Below are 24,001 nucleotides of genomic sequence, written 5' to 3' on the forward strand. Positions count from 1 at the left end.
TAAACTTCAATGCCTTGGTCTCAATACACACTTGTGCAACTGGATCCTCGGTTTCCTCATTTACAAACCCAGTCAGTTCAGATTGGCAACATCTTCTCCACCAGCACAGGTGCACCACAATGCTATGTGCTTAGCCTCCTGGTCTACTTATTTTATACTTATGACTTTGAGGCTAAGCACAGCTCCAACGGCATATTTAACTTTGCTGACATCTCCTGGTGGTGACAAACCAACATGTAGGAGGGAGATTGAAAATCTGGCTGAGTGGTGCCACGACAACAATCTCTCACTCAATGTCAGTCATAGTCATAGCCATAGTCATACTTTATTGATCCCGGGGGAAATTGGTTTTCACTACAGTTGCACCATAAATAATAAATAGTAATAGAACCATAAATAATTAAATAGTAATATGTAAATTATGCCAGTAAATTATGAAATAAGTCCAGGACCAGCCTATCGGCTCGGGGTGTCTGACCCTCCAAAGGAGGAGTTGTAAAGTTTGATGGACACAGGCAGGAGTGACTTCCTATGACGCTCAGTGTTGCATCTCGGTGGAATGAGTCTTTGGCTGAATGTACTCCTGTGCCCACCCAGTACATTATGTAGTAGATGGGAGACATTGACCAAGATGGCATGCAACTTAGACAGCATCCTCTTTTCAGACACCACCGTGAGAGAGTCCAGTTCCATCCCCACAACATCACTGGCCTTACGAATGAGTTTGTTGATTCTGTTGGTGTCTGTTACCCTCAGCCTGCTGCCCCAGCACACAACAGCAAACATGATAGCACTGGCCACCACAGACTCGTAGAACATCCTCAGCATCGTCCGGCAGATGCTAAAGGACCTTAGTCTCCTCGGGAAATAGAGAAGGCTCTGACCTTTCTTGTAGACAGCCTCAGTGTTCTTAGACCAGTCCAATTTATTGTCAATTCGAAGGCCAAGGGGCTGATTATTGATTTCAGGAGGAGAAAACAGGAGGTCCATGATCCAGTCTTCATTCAGAAATCAGAGGTGGAGAGGGCCAGCAACTTTAAATTCCTTAATACTATCATTTCAGGGGACCTGTCCTGAGGCCAGCACGTAAATGTAATTATGAAGAAAGCACAACTGCACCTCTACTTCCTTAGGAGCTTGCAAAGATTTGGCATGACATCTAAAACTTTGACAAACTTCCATACACATGTGGTGGAAAGTTTGTTGACTGTTTGCAGCCTGGCCCGGAATGGAAAGACCAATGCCCTTGAATGGAAACTCCTACAAAAAATGGTGGATACAGCCCAATCCATTGCGGGTAAAGCCCTCCACACCATTGAGCACATCCACACAGAATGCTGTTGCAGGAAAGCAGCATCCATCATCAAGGACCCCACCATGCAGACCATTCTCTCTTCATTTTGATGCCATCAGGAAGAAGGTACAGGAGCCTTGGGACTCACACCACCAGATTCTGGTACAGTTATTACCCCTCAATCATCAAGCTCTTGAACCAAAGGGGATAACTTCATTCAACTTCACTCCCATAACCTATGGACTCACTCTGAAGGGCTATTCATCTTTTATATTTGCACTGATTGTTCTCCTTTACACATTAGTTGTTTGTCCATCCTGCTAGGTGGAGTCTTTCGTTGTTTCGGTTGTGTTTCTTGCATTTACTGTGTATGCCTGCAAGAAAACAAATCTCAGAGTTGTATATGGTGACATACACGTACTCTGATAATAAATTTACTTTGAACTTTGATAATCCGTTTTATTTCTTAAACATTCTCACGTACTCTCTCCCCAGGTCTACCTCTTATCCATACACTAGAGGCAGTTTACAGGGACCAATTAACCTACTAATCAGCACATTTATGTTATTGTGGCAACAAACTGGAGCACTGTAGGAAGGGAGAAAGAAAAAATTCAAAATAGACAGCACTGGAGGCCAGAATCAGACGTAGGTCACTGGAGCCATGAGACGACGGATGCTTTAAGAGCCCCATCATGCTCCTCCCACCACTGTGCCCGTGCCATTACATTATTAGGAAAAGAGAACGGTCAGGAGCAGAGAAACCTTTATTATAAGTTGAATATAAAAGGAAGTTACTGGGGGAAATGTTGAAAAAATTACTTTGCATCAGCATATACATAAAATAATACCGTAGTCACCGCAGTAGAGAAAGTAACAGCACTGAGGATTGCCAAATGACGGCTAACAGATGGTTTCCTTCAAAAGGTTCTAAAAGAAACTAGCAGAAAATGTTTGAGACATCTTAATTATCATCTTCAAACTTCAGAAATCAATCAGGAAAATTGCAGTACTCAGCTACTTTTGGATGAGTTACAGACTAGTTATCATCAGTTGGCGTGTGGCCCAGTGGTTAAGGCGGTCGTCTAGTGATTTGAAGGTCGCTAGTTCGAGCCTTGGCTGAGGCAGTGTGTGTATCCTTGAGCAAGGCACTTTACCACACATTGCTCTGCAACGACACTGGTGCCAAGCTGTATGGGTCCTAATGCCCTTCCCTTGGACAACAGTGGTGGCGTGGAGAGGGGAGACTTGCAGCATGGGCAACTGCTGGTCTTCCATACAACCTTGCCCAGGCCTGCACCCTGGAAACCTTCCAAGGCACAAATCCATGGTCTCATGAGACTAACAGATGCCTATAAATAGTGTGACTGAGTACCATAAGTTTCAGGTGATCACTAAGAGCTAGCAACTATTTTTGAAAAGTGGGTCAAGAATGGCAAGGATGAATGTCTTATTGAAGTGGATATTACCACAGTAAACACCGATGGATTTCCCAAAGTTATTTTTATGGAGATCCGGAATGCTTAGATAATGACAAGCAAAAGAAAATCTGCAGATGCTGGAAATCCAAGCACCACACACAAAATGCTGGAGGAACTCAATAGGCCAGGCAGCTTCTATGGAAAAAAGCACAGTTGACACCTCAGCCCGAAACGTCAACTGTACTCTTTTCCATAGATGCTGCCTGGCTTGTTGAATTCTTCCAGCATTTTGTGTGTGTTGCTTTGATAACATCTGCCTCGTAGACTATTGTTTAAAATTGAAGCTCACACAATTGAAAGCAATTTATTGATATGGCTTGGAAATGTGCTGAATGTCAACACGCACAGGTTAGACAATTGCTGCTTCTCAAATTTGCAGGCCCTAACCAAGCATCTCCTGAAAGAATAATCTGAGGAAAGACATCCCTGCCATAGAGGGAGTACAAAGAAGGTTCACCAGATTGATTCCTAGGATGGCAGGACTTTCATATGAAGAAAGACTGGATGAACTGGGCTTGTACTCGTTGGAATTTAGAAGATTGAGGGGGAATCTGATTGAAACGTATAAAATCCTAAAGGGATTGGACAGGCTAGATGCAGGAAGATTGTCCCCGATGTTGGGGAAGCCCAGAACAAGGGGTCACAGTTTGAGGATAAAGGGGAAGCCTTTTAGGACCGAGATTAGGAAAAACTTCTTCACACAGAGAGTGGTGAATCTGTGGAATTCTCTGCCACAGGAAACAGTTGAGGCCAGTTCATTGGCTATACTTAAGAGGGAGTTAGATATGGCCCTTGTGGCTACGGGGATCAGGGGGTATGGAGGGAAGGCTGGGGCGGGGTTCTGAGTTGGATGATCAGCCATGATCATAATAAATGGCGGTGCAGGCTCGAAGGGCCGAATGGCCTACTCCTGCACCTATTTTCTATGTTTCGAATGCACAACTACTCATATTTATCAAAATAATTGAGGAGGTTGAAAAACACATATTGGGGTTTTGTATGAGTAACACTCCAAAATACTAATTAAATGGTAGAATATTAAAAGGAAAGAACATCAGGAGTCTAACATAAGAATGTATCAAACTGCCCATTCATACAACCATCACTATGAAAGCACAAGTCCACAGCATTCAAATACAGTATAATAAATATTTGATGGAGAAAAATGAATCTCATGTATATTTTAACTTTGTAACAATGCAAAAATGTGACTGTGATTATATTTGTGGCATGCATCAAGATTTTTTTTATGTTGATGAACTAATAAGTCTGCAATAGGTTCATTTTTGTTTGTGCTTCTGTCACCCATCACAAATGTTCATTTCTTTATTTCAATCACAAACCAGTTTACCAGTGTGCAATAAATGAAACTATAAAGAAAAGTCCTTTTCCCTTAAAATATTACATCAAATTAATACTTTTTTATCCATGGAAACAATTTTAAATGTATGACATACAGTTTTGCTTTCTTTTTGCTCTACTTACTGAATTAAATTTTTATAAATATTTCTTACTGTAATTTATAGTTTTTAGTATGTATTGCAATGCACTGCTGCCACGAAAGAACAAATTTCATGACACATGCCAACAATATTAAACCTATTTCTGATTCTATCTGGATTAAAGCTAAATTTCTCATCATCCCATGAAAAAAACATTGACAATTAATCAAAATTTTGTGGTCAGACAGATGATTTTTAGCAGTGATACCATTTGATTCCCTGATGTTAGTGTACAGATCAAGGTGAAGAACGAACCGACTTCCATCGAAAAGAATTGGCAAATGTTAACACTGGATCGGATGCACTTGTAGATAGGTTTGATCAAAGTCAAAAACATACAAAAATAGCAATCCATTCCATTTTAATTAATTTTGAAACTATTAGCTACAATCTATGCCAAATGAAGTAAGCTGAAGAACTTGCAACCATGTTCAGCCAAAGTGCGAATTAAATGATCCAACAACTTGAACATGAAATGGTGAAGGTATGACCTGTACAAAAGGGAGAGCTGACAGCTGAACCTGAGGGGGCTCAATATAATTGAGGACAAATGTGTTAGAGCTGTTGCAGAGGATTGAAACTAATTTGGCAGAATCATGGGAACCAGAGTGATAGGATAGGGCAATTGGTGTACAACTAGATACAGTGTGTACTGAGACTATCAGGAAGGACAAGCAAATGATAGGCAAAATTTCAGTAAAGAGATGAGTGTAACATGGGGACAAAAATCAAAAAGGATGGCAAATACAGGACTGAAAAGGTTATATTTGAATGTATGCAGTATACAGAATAAGGTAGATGATTTAGAGATTGGTAGGTTATGGGTATCTTTGAGTCATGGCTGAAAGAAGATCACAGTTGGCAGCTTAACATCCAAGGATGCACATTGTATCAAAAGGACAGGGAGGGTGAGTTAGCTCTGCTGGTAAAAATGAAATCAAATCCTTAGAAAGATGTGGCATAGGATTGAAAGATGTTGAATCCTTGTGGGTAGATTTAAGAAACTGCAAGGGTTTCTGATCCTGATATGAGTTCACACAGGCCTTCGAACAGTAGCCAGATGTGGGCTACAACTTACAATGGGAGATAGGAAACATGTGGAATAAGGAACACACACAAAATGTTAGAACATAGAAATCTACAGCACATTACAGGCCCTTCAGCCCACAATGTTCTGCCAACCATGTAACCTACTCTAGAAACTGCCTAGAATTTTCCTACCATATAGGCCTCTATTTTTCTAAGCTCCATGTACCTATCTAAGAGTCTCTTAAAAGACCCTATTGTATCTGTGTCTACCACCACTGCTGGCAGTGCATTCCATGCACCCACCATTCTCTGTGTGAAAAACTTAACTCTGACAACCCCCTTGTACCTACTTCCAAGCACCTTAAAACTATGTCCCCTTGTGTTAGCCATTTCAGCCCTGGGAAAAAGCCAATGACTATCCACATGATCAATGCCTCTCATCATCTTATACACCTTTATCAGGTCACCTTTGATCCTCTGTTGCTCCAAGAAGAAAAGGCCAAGTTCACTCAACCTATTCTCATAGTCTCCTATTCTCATAACCTATTCTCATACTCTCCAATCAAGGAAACATCCTTGTAAATCTCCTCTGCACTCTCTCTGTAGTATCTACATCCCTTCTGTAGTGAAGTGACCAGAACTGAACACAGTACTCCAAGTGTTGGAGGAGCTCAGCAGGTCAGGCAACATTTATGGAAAAGAATGAACAGCCACTGTTTCGAGCTGAGACCCTTCATCACGACTGACCTGCTGAATTCATCCAGCATTTTGTGTGTGTTGCTTTGGATTTCCAGCATCTGAAAATTTCTTCATGCATGTAAAAAGGGCAACTTTATAATAGTTATGGGGGATTTCAATATACAGGTAGATTAGGAAAATCAGGTTGGTGCTGGATCCCAAGAGAGAATTTACGAGATGGTTCTGTAGAGCACCTTGTGGTTGAGCCCACTAGGGAAAAGGCTATTCTGGAATGAGTGTTGTGTAATGAACCAGGTTTGATTAGGGAGCTTAAACTACAGGAACCCTTAGGAGACAGTGAACATAATATGATAGATGTCACGCTTCAACTTGAGAGGGAGAAGTAAAGTTAGATATATTGGTATTACAGTGGATTAAAGGGAGTTATAGAGGCATATCCAAGGAGCTGGCCAAAGCTGATTGGAAAGGGACACTAGCAAGGATGAGGGCCGAACAGCAATGGTTGTAGTTTCTGAGAGCAATTCGATAGGCTTAGTATAGATACATCCCAAAGAAGTCTGTTAAAAACTGGATGATGTAACTGTGGCTGACGTGTTAAGTCAAAAACAATATAAAAGAGATGGCATATAATCCAGCAAAAGTTAGTGGGACGTTAGGGCAAAATGCTGGAGGAACTCAGTGGGCCATACAGCATCTATGGAAAACAGTACAGTTGACGTTTCAGGCCAAGACCCTTTATCAGGTCCTGACCAAGGGTCTCGGTCTGAAATGTCGACGGTACTCTTTTCCATGGATGTTGCCTGGCCTGCTGAGTTCCTCCAACATTTTGATTGTGCTACTTTATTTCCAGCATCTGCAGATTTTCTCTTGTTTGTGATGAAGAATGAAAAGATGGAATATAAACCTAAGCTAGCCGATAATATCAAAGAGGATACCGAAAGTTCTTTCAGATATATAGAATGTAAAAGAGAGGTGAGAGTGGACATTGGACGACTGGAATATGACCATGGAGAGGTATTAATGGAGGACAAGGAAATGGTGAACAAAGTAAATAGGTAGTTTGCATCCCTCTTCACTGTGGAAGACACTAGCAGTATGCCGCAAGCACGAGGAAATCTGCAGATGCTGGAATTTCAAGCAACACACAAAGTTGCTGGTCAACGCAGCAGGCCAGGCAGCATCTCTAGGAAGAGGTACAGTCAACGTTTCAGGCCGAGACCCTTTGTCAGGACCAACTGAAAGAAGAGCTAGTAAGAGATTTGAAAGTGGGAGGGCCGGAAATTTGAGTGTGTCAGGGGGCAGAAGTGTGTGAAACTGATATTAGCAGAGAAAGGTGGTGCTTGGGAAGTTGAAAGGTCTGAAGGGAGTTAAGTCACCTGGACAAGATGGACTACACCCCATGGTTCTGAAAGAGGTACTGAAGAGATTATGGGGGCATTAGAAGAGATCTTCCAAGAATCTCTAGATTCTGGAATGATTCCAGAGGACTGGAAAATTGCAAATGTCACTCCACTCTTCAAGAAGGGAGGGAGGCAGAAGAAAGGAAATTATAGGCTAATTAGCCTGACCTCAGTGATTGGGAAGTACATTGTTAAGTATGAGGTTTCAGTGTATTTGGGGGCGCATGATACATTAGGCCAAAGTCAGCACAGTTTCCTTAAAGGAAATCTGCTGGAATTCTTTGAGGAAATAACAAGCAGAATAGACAAAGGAGAATTGGTGGACGTTATGTACTTGGATTTTCAGAAGGCCTTTGACAAGTTGCCACGCACGAGGCTGCTTAGCAAGATAAAAGCCCATGGTATTACAGGAAAGATACTAGCATGAATAGCGGATTGGCTGATCGGCAGGAGGCAAAGATCGGGAATAAAGGGAGCCTTTCCTGGTTGGCTGCTGGTGACTAATGGCGTTCTGCCGGACTTGATGTTGGAACTGATTCTTTTTCAGTTATATGTCAATAATTGTGATGAAGGAATTGATGGCTTTGTGGTCAAATTTGCAGGCGATATGAAGAAAGGTAGTGTTGAGGAAGTATGGACTAAGATAGATTTAGGAAGCACCAGGGAGCTCAACAAAAGCAAGTTTGCAGAAGTTCCAGTCTGACACCAAGTCTCTAAATTTGCAGCTTCCTCCCTACAATTTATTGGTCTAAATAAGAAAAATGACAGGGATACTGATTGGTACTGAGTGAAGGAATGTCAATGAAAAATATACTTCACTTGCAGTGAAGGTGGCATAAACAGTGGGAGACCTCCTGAAAACCTAATAAGAACACAAATGAAAGCTCTTCAGCTCCTTGAATTGACTCACCCATTCAATATAATAGCTAAGTCTTAACTTACAATCAATGTTGCCATTAGACCCCTGTGCCATTAGATCGCCTTACTGTCTAAAAGTCCACTGATTTCAGTCTTAAGTATATTCAAAGACAAGGCATTCTGAAGGTGTTCTGAAGCCGGGATAGAGAATTTCAAAGATGCAGCCCTTTGTATATCTCCCTGAATTTGCACTCAGTTGGGCATTTGGAGCGATCCAGTTGGGGGAGTGGGTAGTTAAAGGAGGAAATGCAAACATATACCAAGGAGAAAGGAAACAGGTCAGATCAATGGCACAGGAAGGCAGTCAGGGAGTATTAGTAGAAAGATGACTGGAGAGGAAACATGGGTAAGAGGAAAAGGTTGGGTGAAGAAACTAAATAGAGCAAGGAGAGTGGAAGGCACTGACCAGTAGAAGGATAAGGAGAGAAAATACATTTTGCCTTGATAAAGCCACAACAGTTATATTAATTATAAACATACATATCATAATACAATGTAGAATGTAATCAGCCAAAAAAACTTGCAAAAGCTTAGCCATTAAAATATAAAAATTATTATACTTTCATTTGTTTTTTGGACATTCTGATGTATTGCACCTGTGATTTATACTATTAAAACAACAGTCTATGTATACATTTCATGTGAAACTTTAATTTCAACAGACATACATAATTAAGATTGATTTTCGGTGGAGAAATAAATTACTTGCACACACATACTGCCAATTTTAAATGGACCATACTGAAGTAATTTTTCAATACTATGGAAGAACACTTCTTAAAGAATCAGCACTTTAATTTTTTTACCTTTGTATGATACCAGGGTTAAGAACTCCTCAATGTTTGTGGTTCAAAAAGCCTTTGCCATGACTGTTGCTTCTCCCAAAAACTCTTGAACTGTCATCTATTTCAGCCTGTAGTTTCACAGTGGGCACGACGAAGACAGAAGACACTGGTGATGAAGAGAAATACAGAGTCAAAATGGCAACATGCTTGGCATTTTTTAACATAGAGATTATTTATTTTCCTAATTCATAGCAGATACAGTAACAAATCAATTTAGTTTTCGCCATGAAATTTTCACCACTCCAAGGTGAGGACTCCTCAGGGCAAAAATAATTGCTTCTTTTAGTTAAAATTATATTTCATGAGAAATGCAATCAAGCTTACTTCATTGTTCATTTGCAATGTTACAGTAACTCCAGGTGCTTCCAGAACCGGAAATATTTGATAGAAGTTCCATGATATATTTATCTCATCAGTTATTTTGAAAGCCAACTTTCAGATTTACACCATCCATATATTTTTTAATTTCAATAAAATTTGCAAGCATTTTTCTTCTGCAAGATTTCTAATTTTCACAATGTTCAAAATATAACTTGACATGCTTCAATTTTCTACTGTTTTAGAAAAAAAATTAGATCACATAACAGGACAGGCAGTTTCTGCTGTAAAACAACAGGGTAGTTTATGCCTGTAAACCTTTGCACTAGGAGCTGTTAATTCCAGTTAGGCTGCTTCAGTCAGGATTCAAGACAGACACAAAGAAATTCCCCAAAAGGAAGAGCAGAAGATAATTACCATTCATAATTTTTTACTTACAAAACATGGAGCAACAAAAGTCAGCCCATATCTACCTTCTTCTAAGTTTAATTACAATAGAAGGAGGTAAAAAGTGGAGCTGGCAGGAGAATGGGCAGTTATATTCCAGTTTGAAGATAACATCTGTTGTTGACTATTCAAGCATGTCATGGTTAATTATTCATGTGCTCCACAGTGAATTAATTTATCATAACTTCACTAAAATCTTCTGATATAAAAAAGGATTAAGAAACTAAATAAGTGGGGAGTGGTTGGATCACATGCTGCGCACCTTCACAATGAAATAGTTAATATAAATGAATCAGAATTAATTTGGATTATGGATAGTTAAAATTTGTCAAGTTGCATTTTCTTGCTGTAATTATCTACAGGAAGCAGAATGTTTCTTCACGACATCTAAACATTTCTCTAAGGCATGCAGCAACGGTGTTATTTAAAAATATGTAGATTTTCATCTTTGGTCTGGTCTTCAAAAGGATTTTCATCAGTCACTGTTTAGAGCTCTACACAGACCCGTTCTGGAAACGAATACCACCTTACAGTTTTGCTTGTGCAAATAACCTGCTGAGCACTGATAAAAGGATTAATACTGCAAAATTCTTAATATGGAAAATAACAAATTAAATTCTCATATTAAAATTACCACCCTTGAGGTATTTTCTTTCCCAATTTTAATTCCTCTCTGGTGTTCTGCATAGATTGTGTCTGTTAATGATTGAACAAGTATTTCTCAGTTGGCAGCCTGTTCCAGTAGGATAATATGGGGCATCTTTTAAAAAAATATATACAATATATATTGACTGAACCAGATATAACCATGCTACAATAATGAACTGGCAACTGTGTAATAAGTTCAATTAACCCAGATCTCACAGTAACATATTCAAAATGCATGAGGCCCCATGAGTTTATCTACTGCTAGTAATTTGTAACCATCCCTCCAGAGAGAAGGAGATTGAGATGTCACCATGTAGCATGGATTTGGTCAATGTCTTTTAACCAGTGATTTGCAAAAACCTTGTGCCTCTCACTAATGTTGCTCTGTGCAAGTAGGAAAATTGTCAGCCATTTCCAAACCAAATTCGATTAATATCAAATGTTCAAAATAATAATTTACAAATAGTTATTTCAATGCATTAATGGAAATTAATTAGGTTAATTATAACTCCTTATATTATCTATATAATATTAATGCAATCCAAAAATGTAGAATGCATCTAAATAAACGAAGGTGTATACATGTACACATGTATGTTACAGATCTAAATTTGTCTATGTATGGCATTGATTAAAGTCAGTGTACTGAATTCAAGTAACCACTTTGTATTTAATATATAGAAAAAGTAATCTGTAATCATCAGCTATCACAGTTGGTGTTGCTAGCAAGCCAAAGAGACAAAGGAATACAGCTGTAAATGGCCAAAACTGTATGCATTTCAATCAAATGTAACCAAAATGAGCTACAAAATCTACAACCTGGCATACTTTGCTTTCAGTATTTCACAGTGATCATGTTTGCTGTTGTGTGCTGGGGCAGCAGGCTGAGGGTAGCAGACACCAACAGAATCAACAAACTCATTTGTAAGGCCAGTGATGTTGTGGGGATGGAACTGGACTCTCTGACGGTGGTGCCTGAAAAGAGGATGCTGTCCAAGTTGCATGCCATCTTGGACAATGTCTCCCATCCACTACATAATGTATTGGTTGGGCACAGGAGTACATTCAGCCAGAGACTCATTCCACCGATATGCAACACAGAGCGTCATAGGAAGTCATTCCTGCCTGTGGCCAAACTTTACAACTCCTCCCTTGGAGGGTCAGACACCCTGAGCCAATAGGCTCATCCTGGACTTATTTCCTGGCATAATTTACATATTAGTATTTAACTATTTATGATTTTATTACTATTTAATTATTTATGGTGCAACTGTAACGAAAACCAATCTTCCCCCGGGATCAATAAAGTATGACTATGACTATGTCAAATTCTACAGAGGCTGAGGGAGTCCATTGCACTTAAACAGGTTTAGAAGACCAGGAGTTGCTTCATGGAGTTTCTTTTTGCTGAAAAGCCCTTAAAGTTTGTTATGGGTTTCCAAACCACAAATAGAATTTGACATTTTTCCTGCTCCCACTCCCGGAACACATAAATAGATATGACGGTTGGGTGCAAATTGTGTTGAAAACATTAAAACATTAAAAAAGAACTGGCCAATTTTTAGTATCTCTCTTAGTCACCCTATAAGACATTGGAAATAGATGTTAACAGATATTGTCAATGGTACTACATACATTAAATATCTCAGATCCAATCGTGCTTCCTTTCCAAAAGCCTTCTTCCATAATTTTGCATCTATGAACACTTCTAGTCATATGAAACAAACTTAAAGTGGTGATAGGATTAAAGGAATATTGTTCCCTTGGTGCTGAATATACAGTGGCATGCAAAAGTTTGGGCACTCCGGTCAAAATTTCTGTTACTGTGAATAGCTAAGCAACTAAAAGATGAACTGATTTCCAAAAGTTATAAAGTTAAAGATGACACATTTCTTTACTATTTTAAGCAAGAATACTCTTATTTCCATCTTTTACAGTTTCAAAATAACAAAAAAGGAAAAGGGCCCGAAGCAAAAGTTTGGGCACCCTGCATGGTCAGTACTTTGTAACACCCCCTTGGGCAAGTATCGCAGCTTGTAAAAGTATTTTGCAGCCAGCTAAGGGTCTTTCAATTCTTGTTTGGGGGATTTTCACCCATTCTTCCTTGCAAAAGGCTTCTAGTTCTGTGGGATTCTTGGGCTGTCTTGCATGCACTGCTCTTTTGAGGTCTATCCACAGATTCTCAATGATGTTTAGGTCAGGCGACCGTGAGGGCCACGGCAAAACCTTCAGCTTGCACCTCTTGAGGTAGTCCATTGTGGATTTTGAGGTGTGTTTCAGATCATTATCCTGTTGTAGAAGCTATCCTCTTTTCATCTTTGGCTTTTTTACAGACGGTGTGATGTTTGCTTCCAGAATTTGCTGGTATTTAATTGAATTCATTCTTCCCTCTACCAGTAACTGTTTCCCGTGCCACTGGCTGCAACACAAGCCCAAAGCACAATCGATCCACCCCCATGCTTAAAAGTTGGAGAGGCGTTCTTTTCATGAAATTCTGCACTCTTTTTTTTCTCCAAACATACCTATGCTCATTGCAGCCAAGAAGTTCTATTCAAAAGGTTCAAAGTAACATCTAAACAAGCCTGATGCATTTTGGAAACAAGTCCTGTGGACCTATGAAGTTAAAATAGAACTGGACTCAGTGCTGGACTCCGGTGCAAAGGTTCCCGAGTTTGAACCCAGTCGGGCCGCTCCTGGGCACACTTTCCATCCATGCCGGGTTGAGTGTCGAGCTCGCAATTCAGCCTCGTAAAAAAAAAAACTGCGCTGTGAGAAGAACGTGGGGGACCACTCACAGAATCTTTCCTCCAAGACAATCACTTGAAAAAGTGGTGTCCGAGGCTCTGGCAGAGTATGGCACACCAAAAAAAACAACAATATGTTCAGCTGGTACTCTGAATCTGAGCCGGCATCTGAACCAAAATGGCTCATCTCATCCACTCTATGAATATTCAATTTCCTTTACAGTGCACACTGTTTGTAGAACTGATTTTCCAACTGATATCAGGCATACCCTTTCCCATAAACAGGACAGTTTTCATTTCAGTTATTCATATTGCCATCCACGAGGCTTAGATCATCAGAACCATCTTGACAGTACTTCCACTCTTTCTGTCATCCGTCTCCAGGCTTTACCACATTTCTGGTCTAGCTTTAGGTGGCTATGCAGCTTTATATGCTGGTATACACTTCCTCTGAATTGACTGTCTCATTCAGCAAAAAGTCCCTCTAGATGCACAAATGATCTAATGAGCCGACTAGTTTAAAACTACAAAATTGAAATTATCTGTTAATAATCATAACTCAGTTAAAAAGCATCAGAGGATTCTTCTTGCTCCTTGATGTATGAGAAAAATCGCTAACTATTTAACTGCTTCATTCCCAGGTAGGCTGCAATATGTTTACAATGCATTGAAGACAATATCCAGCATCTCATTTTAAGGCTTTATAATTAAGGTATCATTCCCTCCTCAATACAGTTCATCAGCCAGTGCTTGTGAGAATATGTTTCATTATCCCCATTATTCACTCTTGAAAAAATACTCATGAAATTAGTCAGTTTTTAAAAAATATCCGCAAAAGTACGTCATTAATGTTGGAGATACATTAATATCATTCATGTAAGAAAAATGGAGAGTTATGGGCTGTGTGGGAGGGAAGGGTCAGGTTGATTGTAAAGATTGGGACAACATCAAGGGCAGGAGAGCCCATACTGAGCTGTACTTTTCTATATCCTATATTCAATCACTGTATCTGATTACAGGACTAACCAGCTTTCTTATAATTGTTTCTTTTCCCAGATGAAACACCAGCTATTAATCTTTCACAAGAAACAATGATTAAATGAGCCACATCATTGGGAAAAATGTAATTATTCACAAACATGTGACATGGCCTGGCACACCAACTGGGATCTGTAACTTCCAGTTGGCAATGTTATACCAAACATTCAAACAGCTTTAGGAATGGTGTTCAGTGCATGTAGATTACCATGCTTTCAGCTGTCTGGGCCATAAGGACTGTGTGATCTTCCTTAATCCCCCTTGATTACCCCCCACCATGTATGTTTGCATCTTTATTTTGGGGAGAGGGTCTGTATCCATGCTGTCTATGCCCTCCACCCCTTTTTTGCGTAAGCTTATGAATGCAGGGGGCATGCAGACCCTTTCCTGATGTATTACAAGACGCAGGCAAAAGAACAGCTGCCTTTCACATTCTCTAGCTAATGGTCTCGGAAAAAATAGAATGCAACTGTAGTCTTAAATTTCAGAAACAGCCGTCATTCCACAAGATGTTGTAGTGACCTCTTCCATTCAGACATTAGACTGTAACACCACACCTCAGCTGCTCCTTGCCAATGGCGGGGACAAGCAAACTTTGGATCGTACATATGAGGGAGCGCTAAGCATTGCAGCTGTAAATGTGTCCACAGTGACTGGAATTTTTGAGAAGCTAATGTATATCAGCCAACAGAAAGACTCAATTCAATCCTGTCGGGAGAAGATAAAGTCTCGAAGATGAGATCTCCTTACAATTCTTCAGTATATCCACTGGACACTATAATAAGCCTTTCTATCCGCACAATGATCGTTCTTTGCTTCTGCGTTGGTACTGCACATGGTATACAAGGGAAACGAGAGGCCAAGAATGAGTATTCAACTCTCCTCCGTCTCAGTCACATCACTCCACTATTTTCTTCAGTTCTCCATGAGACTGTGGGGGTCGGAGTGTGGGGCATTGCAGACAAGACCAGTCAAAATGCTACATTCTTGACTTTGTGCAACAAGAAAGAAAGGACAATATGTTTCCACCTCAGGATGGTGTCTAAGTTGAATAAGAATCTGTAGACGCTCCGTGTTGCATCTTGGAGGAATGAGTCTCTGGCTGAATGTACTCCTGTGCCCACCCAGTACATTATGTAGTGGATGGGAGACATTGACCAAGATGGCATGCAACTTAGACAGCATCCTCTTTTCAGACACCACCGTGTCCAGTTCCATCCCTACCACATCACTGGCCTTACGAATGAGTTTGTTGATTCTGTTGGTGTCTGCTACCCTCAGCCTGCTGCCCCAGCACACAACAGCAAACATGATAGCACTGGCCACCACAGACTCGTAGACTCTGTTGACTAATGAGGGACCCTCATTAAAACTGAGGTGTGTACAGATTTCTTCTCTCAGAGCATAGTGAACTTCTGGAACCCTGTGCTTCCAAGCGTGATGGAGGCCAGGTCATTAGATATAAATGCAAGGTGAAGATAGATAAATATTTGACAAATTATGGAATTCTGAGAGATAAATGGTACTGGCACTGAAAAGGAGTTGAGGCCAAAATAGATCACAAGCAAGAGAAAATCTGCAGATGCCGGAAATCCAAGCAACACACACACACACACAATGCAGGAGGAACTCAGCAGGACAGGCCGCATCTATGGAAAAGAGTAAACAGTCGACGTTTCGGGTCCTGCGGAAGGGTTTCAGCCTGAAACATCGACTGCTGAGTTCCTCCAGCATTTTGTGTGTGTTGCCAGTACAGATCAGCTATGGTCATATTGAATAGTGGGAAAGGCTTGAGGAGCCTGGTGGTCTGCTCCTCTTCCTTTTTTCATGTTTATCTCTCTTCCACCCATCTGCACTTCTCACCTGCTCTTCCAGTCTACTTCCTTTATCCTTCAGTTTATTTCAGTTCTTACTGTTTACGCTCTATTTTTGTTGGCAGTACATAGTCAGCTGCAGAGCAGTACATTTTGTGGGTGGAGGGGATGGGGGCTACGATAGGACAGTGGAGGGAAGGGGTGAACCCTGCAAGGATCACAACATGTGGGCAGATCACAAGCCACAACTGTCACAATTGAGCTTGTGTGGAATGGCATATTCAGGGATAGCTTTTCCCAAAGCACCAGAAGAAACGCTCAGGTGACCAATCATTCATTCTCATAGCATCCCACTTGAAAATGAGACAGAGGATTAGCAATCACAGCCTACTGGAAATTACAAAAATTCTCAGGGAAGGAGGAAGGAAGAGTAGGAAAATTGAAAGCAACAGTCATAATAATCAGCATTTAACAGCAATTAAGAATGGAATAATCTCTTATTTGTCAAAATTGAAAGCCAATTTCCATTTTTCAAAACTTTTATGAAGTTTTGAAGAGGGTTTGATTTAGTGTTTATGCTACATGCAGCCAAGGCTTCATGCACTAAAAAATGCATTCAATGTATAGGCAAATACCTTTCAGTAATCATCTTTTAAATCTAGATTTCATAGCAATAGTAATTGATATCAGAATGCTAAGAACAGGGAAGTATTGTCTGAAAAACCTGCAAACATTTAATTCATCATACGTTTTCTTTTCGCTGCCTGGAATGCACCCTCTCTCCAGAGAGCCACATATGGCTTGACAGTAAAAACTGTCTGCAAGAGCTGTCTCTCATTTGCAGAATGTACCTTAGGAACTGACAACTGAAGCTTCCAAAACAAAAATTCACACAAAATGACTTCAATGATGATTGATATGTTAGGTATGCAATCCCTATATCCAATTTTAAATGAAATACGTCAATTTTTCCAAAGTTTGATTTGCCAGTAGCCACAGCCAAAATAAATAAAACATATACTGCTGGTGTGTCAGCCCAGTGATGTACACAGTAAAAAGCTTAACAGCACTGATCTTCAAAAGAAATAAAGTATACATCACAAAAATTCATAAGTTATTTTGCTAAACCGTAATATTAAAAAAAACTATTTTTTTTTTAATCACTTGTGACTTGCTGCTCCTTTGAAAGTTAGTTACCGAACTGCGATGGATTTCTGAATGCTCTAATAGGCCATCAACACTCAGTCTAAGCTGCTGGACTGCAGGTTGCTCTCTTCTTTTAATGCTTCAGGCAAACAATTAAAATGACAGACAAGAGGGACACAACTGATCCAATGCTATACTTCAATAATAAATATCAGGAAGACTCTGATGGTTTCTCTACCAGAACCACATGAAATAAATGAAAATAGATTTTGCAAACATGGCTTACGAAATGCAATCTTTTGCTTTTGTTTTTATTTAGCCAGAAAGTATTTTCTGTATAGATTATATTGATACCAATACGTAAGCGTCTACACTATGTTAAAATGAGTAAAGTAGATCTAGCATTACTATCAAGTACTATCTATTTGTTAGCACAGCATGGGTTAATATGCACAGTGGGAATCTTCTCCCTATGGTGCTGGTGGAAGCATTGTTCAGGTAAAGTCGACATACTGCAGACTTGTGCACGTACACTTGTTCCTTTCTATCATCAGTCTCAAAGATCATATTACATATGTGAATCCCGCTTGAAATGGATAGCAATGTGTTGATTTACTACAGGAAATCCTGTTATTGGAAGTTTGATCTTTAACTCTTGCCAGTTTAGAGAAACCTTTGGTTTAATTTGCTACAGGGTCAATGTAAAGACAATAGTAAATTTACATGACTCTTCCCCATGAAATTGTATTCTGGCATCACCTTGTAGAACCAAGAGAAAGTAATGATTCTCACTAAACCAAGAAAAAAAAGTCAGATGAAATTACAGACTTAACAGATCATAACAAATTATAGAATTTAATAATTGTAATTCAGATGCTCCGAAATAACTAACAGTATTTCTTCAGCTAGTTTCTGATAGTCCTTAACTAAAGAAACTGAGTAAATTTTGTAGGACACGAAAGAAAAAAGTTAATAAATTTTTCACTTAATAAGAAAATAAAGAATAACACACACAAAATGCTGGAAGAACTCAGCAGGTCAGGTAGCATCTACAGAGAGGAATAAACTGTTGATGTTTTGAGCTGAGACCCTACAGGAAACAAGACAACTTCTGTTAAGATGAGAGAAAGCCACATAGCAAGTGCAGCACTTTGAATGTTCCTCTGCTGCCATAATCCACTCTACAAAACCAGCCCTTTCTCACTGTGGACAATCTCAGGATTTATTGCGAGGTAACAGCATCGATCAGATCATACGGTACACCTACTCATCAATGCAAACATCTAATTAGCTAATCACGTGGCAGCAACTTAATGCATAAAAGAATGCAGACATGGCCAAGAGATTCAGTTCAGATCAAACATCAGAATGGGGAAGAAATGTGATCTAAGTGACTTTGGCCATGAAATGAACCAGAATCAGAATTAAGTTTAATATCACTGGCATATGTCATGAAATTTGTCATTTTGTGGCAGCAGTACATTGTAATACATAGTAATTACTATAAATTACAATAAGTGTATACTGAATAAAATAGGCAGTGGAAGTTAAATAAGTAGTGCAAAAAATACTGAGGTAATGCTCATGGGTTCATTGTCCATTCAAAAATCTGATTGAAGCTGTTCCTGAAACATTGAGTGTGTGTCTTCAGGCTCCTGTACCCCTGCTTGTTGGTAGGTGCCAGACACGGTTGTTTGAGTATCTCAGAAACACCTGATTGTTCCGTGAACAACAGTTTCCAGAGTTTACGGAAAACCGTGTGATAAACAAAAAGCTTTGAGTTGTGTGAGTGGCAGGTTCTGTGGGGGAAAACGCCTTGTTAACGGCAGCAGGAGACCACACCGGGTTCCACTCGTGTACCTCATTAAGTGGCTGCTGAGTGTGTGTGCAATTAGCTTCAGTCTCAGATGAATTATCTGTTTGTCCTCATTCCCTGATGTCCCCATCATCACAGTACAGTTTTCAGTAATGCATTGCATTCTACATAAGAACTAGAAACAGCTAGTGGCACTAGCTACCGCAAAGTGTTTGGTATTAGACAACATCCCAGCTAGTGTGCTAATGAGTCCCGAACAATCCGTTCATTTGGTCAAGCTACTCTGGTACAACTATAATACTCACCTGTGCCTTTCAGTACAGAAATTTGACTCAATACTTCCTACCCACAAATAAAGGGCAAGTGCACAATGGCTGACACCATCCAATCAGTTTGCACATGATCATCAAACAATGGCACACATCTGGTCAACCAATACCCTGTTTCTCAGTGCTCAGTTAAATTTCACCAGAACCACATAATTCCAGACCATTACAACCCTGGTGCAAACATGTATAATGTGTCTGACATTAGGTAGGGCGATTATATTCACCATTGGCATCAAATCATTTAGCTGAATGTTGCATTAAAGAGCCATGGTAATAGGAATTCAAGAGCAAAATCTCCACAAACTGGAGTCAAACGAAAAAAGGTGCAGCTTTTGGAGGTCCACCACCCCAGTCTCTAGACATTGCTGCAGCAGTTCCTCAGGGCAACTTTCTGGGCTAAGTTGCCTTCCTTCCACCGTTGAGAAGTTGAGAAATGGAAATGTCTGTGCACTTATCCTTGTAACTCTTTGGAAAATGAAACGGTTAGTGTTTATTTGCTGAGTTTTTGGTAATATTTAGACCTGGGCTGATAATGGCAAAAACCAGCTGTACCACACAAGTACAAGTAATGATCTGCTCCAACAAAAGGTCTCGGCCCAAAACATTGACTGTACTCTTCTCCTTGGATGCTGCCTGGCCTGCTGAGTTTCTCCATGGAAAAGATCCAACCTTGAAGTAGTTCACACTATCCAGCCTGCTTAATTGGTAGCCAATCCACCACACACAGTACATCCACATCTACTCCTGCTCTCATGTCACACTGTGGCTGTAGAGTGTACTGTCTACAAAAAATGATGACAACAGCTTGCCAAGGCATTTTTGAGAACATCTCCCAACCATCTGACCTTCACCATTTAGAAAAGCAAAGACATCAATTACATAAGAAAACTGCAGTGTGAAAGTTACATTCCAAATTACAAGACATGCTTTGAAAAAGCACTCAGTGGCCACTTTATTAGGTACACCTGCACACTTGTTCATTAATGCAAATATCTACTCAACCAATCATATGGCTGCAGTTTAATGCATTAAAGCATGCCAACATAGTCAAGAGGGTCAGTTGTGGTTCAGACGAAACATCAAAAGGGGGAAGAAATGTGATCTAAGTGATTGTAATCACTGAATGATTATTGGTGCCAGACGGGGTGGTTTGATTATCTCAGGAACTGCTGATATTCTGGGATTTTCATCTTTTCATCTCCTTCCCCCCCCCAACTTTCTGCTTTCCGCAGGGATCGCTCCTTACGTGACTCCCTTGTCCGTTTGTCCCCCCTCATCCCTTCCCACCGATCTCCCTCCTGGCACTTATCCTTGTAAGCGGAACACTTCCCTTACACTTCCTCCCTCACCACCATTCAGGGCCCCACACAGTCCTTCCAGGTGAGGCGACACTTCACCTGTGAGTCAGCTGGTGTGATATGCTGTGTCCGGTGCTCCCGGTGTGGCCTTCTATATATTTGTGAGACCCGACACAGATTGGGAGACCGCTTCGCTGAACACCTACACTCTGTTCGCCAGAGGAAGCAGGATCTCCCGGTGGCCACACATTTTAATTCCACGTCCCATTCTTATTCCGATATGTCAATCCATGGCCTCCTCTACTGTCCAGATGAAGCCAAACTCAGGTCGGAGGAACAACACCTTATATTCCGTCTGCGTAGCCTCCAACCTGATGGCACGAGCGTTGATTCCTCTAACTTCTGTTAATGCCCCTCCTCCCTTTCTTACCCCATCCGTAATTTTTTTTTCCCTCACTTTCCCTCTCACAATAACTCCTTGCCTGTTCTCCATCTTCTTCTGGTGCTCCCCTCTCCCTTTCTTTCTTCCAAGGCCTTCTGTCCTATGATAATCCCCCTTCACCAGCCTTGTATCCCTTTTGCCAATCAACTTCCCAGCTCTTAGCTTCATCCCTCCCCCTCCTGTCTTCTCCTATCATTTTGGGTCTCCCCTCCCCCTCCTACTTTCAAATCTCTTCCTATCTCTTTTTTCCCTTAGTCCTGACGAAGGGTCACGACCTGAAACGTCAACTGTACCTCTTCCTATAGATGCTGCCTGGCCTGCTGCATTCACCAGCATTTTGTGTGTGTTGCTTGAATTTCCAGCATCTGCAGATTTTCTCATGTTTGCGATCTTCTGGGATTATCATTCTTACAGAGAATGGTGTGAAAAACAACAAGTATCTAGTGAGTGGCAGTTCTGTGCGTAAAAACACGTAGTTAGCGAGAGAAATCAGAGGAGAATGGCTAGACTGGTTTAAGCGGACAAGAGAGAGACAGTAACTCAAATAACAGTGTGTTACAACAGTGGTGTGCAGAAGAGCATCTCTGAATGCACAACACATTGAACCTTGAAGTGGATGAGCTACGGCAGCAGAAGGCAACACCAGATTCAACTCCTGTACCTAATAGAGTGGCCACTAAGTGGATATTTACTTACTTAGAGATGGAGCGCGAAACAGGCCCCTCTGGCCCAACAAGCTGTATCACTCAACAACCCACTTATTTAACCCTAGCCTTATCACAGGACCAATTAACTTACTAACTGGCACATGCTTGAACTGTGGAAGGAAGCCAGAGCACCCAGAGGAAACCCACATGTTCATGGTTCTAACAGACAGCGCTGGAATTGAACTCTGAACTCCGACACCCTGAGCTGTAATTGCATTGCTCTAACCATTACGCTAGACCCGTTCCTTCCTCATTGCTGAAACTAAATCTTGGCATTCCATGCAGTGAGTGGGACTATGTTGATGGCAGCCATTCAAGGGAACAGCTCACCACCAGCTTCTCAGAGACAGATGAGGAAAGACAATAAATGCTGATTTGGCAATGATGCTCACATTCAATAAAGAAAAAAATAAAATCTGATCAAAATTGATCTGTATTTGCTACCATCTTTTGTGATGCAATTCAGAGAATTACACTGCTAATCTTAAAATGCTTTGGTAGAATCTTGCATGACCAACAAATGAAACAAGGAAAAACTATTGACTTAACAATAGAATATTACAGCACCAGACAGCCTATTTGGCCAATAATGTTTTGCTGATATTACTGCCGATTTATAAAGTTTACTCCTGTTTATCATTTATATTACACCATTCCCTTCACATTCATGTGTTTATCTAAAAGCCCCTTTACTACACCTAACTGCCTGATTCTAGCACTTCACCTGGTGATCCTACCAGTCTGTGTAAAAAAAAACTTGCCCCTCAATTTGCCTTTAAATGCACCCACCCCCCATCTAACCTTAAAGGTATGTCCTCTGGTGTTTGACATTTATACCCTGGGAAAAAGATTATCTGTGTCGCTCATAATTAAAAAAAATTCTTATCATGTCTCCCCTCAGTGTTTGATGCTCCAGGGCAAACAACATAAGTTTGTCCAACAAATCTTTATAACCCATACCCTCTAATCCAGGCTGGATCCCGGTAAAACATTTTCCACAATCTCCCCATCCTTTCTATAATGGGGTGAGTAGAACTGTACATATACAGTAAGTGGTTTAACTGAGGTTTTATGATAGCTGTAGCATGATTGTACTCAACAACCTACCAGTGAAGCAAGCATGCCATACACCTTCCTTACCATCTCATCCACTTGTACAGCCACCTTCAGTGAACCAAGGACCTGGACCCCAAAATCTCTCTACACCTCAATTCTATGGAGGGGCCTACAAGTTCAAGTTTATTGCAATTCAACCATATACATTCATACCGCCAAATGAAACAAAGTTCCTCCAGACTAAGGTACACAACACATTATGCATGTAGAACTCACACACAACACATAGTGATATTACCACAAATAAATCAACAAATAATAAGGTACATTTACAACCTTCCATTAACTATTAACCATTAACTGTATACTTTCTCCTTCAATTTGATCTTCCAAAATACAACACCTCAACTTGCTCAGCTTAAACTCTATCTGCCACTTCTGTGCCCATATCTATAACTGATATAAATCCCACTCTACTCTTCGATACACTGTCTACAATACCCAACAATTCTACTCACTAACTGCCATGCTCCCGATGATCTACTAACTATTGTACAATTGCTAGAAAATAAACTGGACTACCTCTACCTGCATCCGGGTCAGTGGGAGATGAGGGACTTTTACACGCTCGTCCTGACTGAAACATGGCTCTAGGACACCACTCCAAATTTGGCCTAATCTTCTTTTGGGTGGACAGAAATGCTGCGACCTTTGTCAAGACCCGCGGAGGAGGTTGGTGTAGCTGTGTCAGTAAGAACTGGTGTGTAAACTCAGCAGCAATGGCCCTCTGCTCACTACAGATTTTTAATGGTGAAATGCAAGCCCTTCTACTTACCAAGGGAGTTCACTGCCATTGTGATTGTTGCTGTTTACTTCCTGCTAGTGCTGGGGAAGCGCTGCAGCAGATCTATGGTGACGTCTGCGACCTCCAAGCTACTCACTGGATGGTTTCTTTATTGTTGCTTGTGAGTTAATGCCAACTTAAAAACAGTCCTGCCAAAGTTCTACCAGCACGTCAATTTCTCATCCA

The 24,001-nt window shown here is 40.6% G+C and overlaps 1 protein-coding gene across 3 annotated transcripts in view; it reads right to left on the reverse strand.

The window, feature by feature from the left end:
* The window catches only part of cdk14 (cyclin dependent kinase 14), a 633,043-nt gene that overhangs the window by 129,301 nt on the left and 479,741 nt on the right, over positions 1-24,001 (reverse strand). For all 3 annotated transcript variants that reach the window (XM_072253720.1, XM_072253724.1, XM_072253721.1), the window contains one exon: positions 9,130-9,274. In XM_072253720.1, coding sequence (XP_072109821.1) covers positions 9,159-9,274 — 116 coding nt within the window. In that variant the 3' untranslated portion in view covers positions 9,130-9,158. The remainder of the gene's footprint in view (positions 1-9,129; positions 9,275-24,001) is intronic.

Source organism: Mobula birostris, chromosome 3, assembly GCF_030028105.1.
Source record: "Mobula birostris isolate sMobBir1 chromosome 3, sMobBir1.hap1, whole genome shotgun sequence".
NCBI lineage: Eukaryota > Metazoa > Chordata > Chondrichthyes > Myliobatiformes > Myliobatidae > Mobula > Mobula birostris.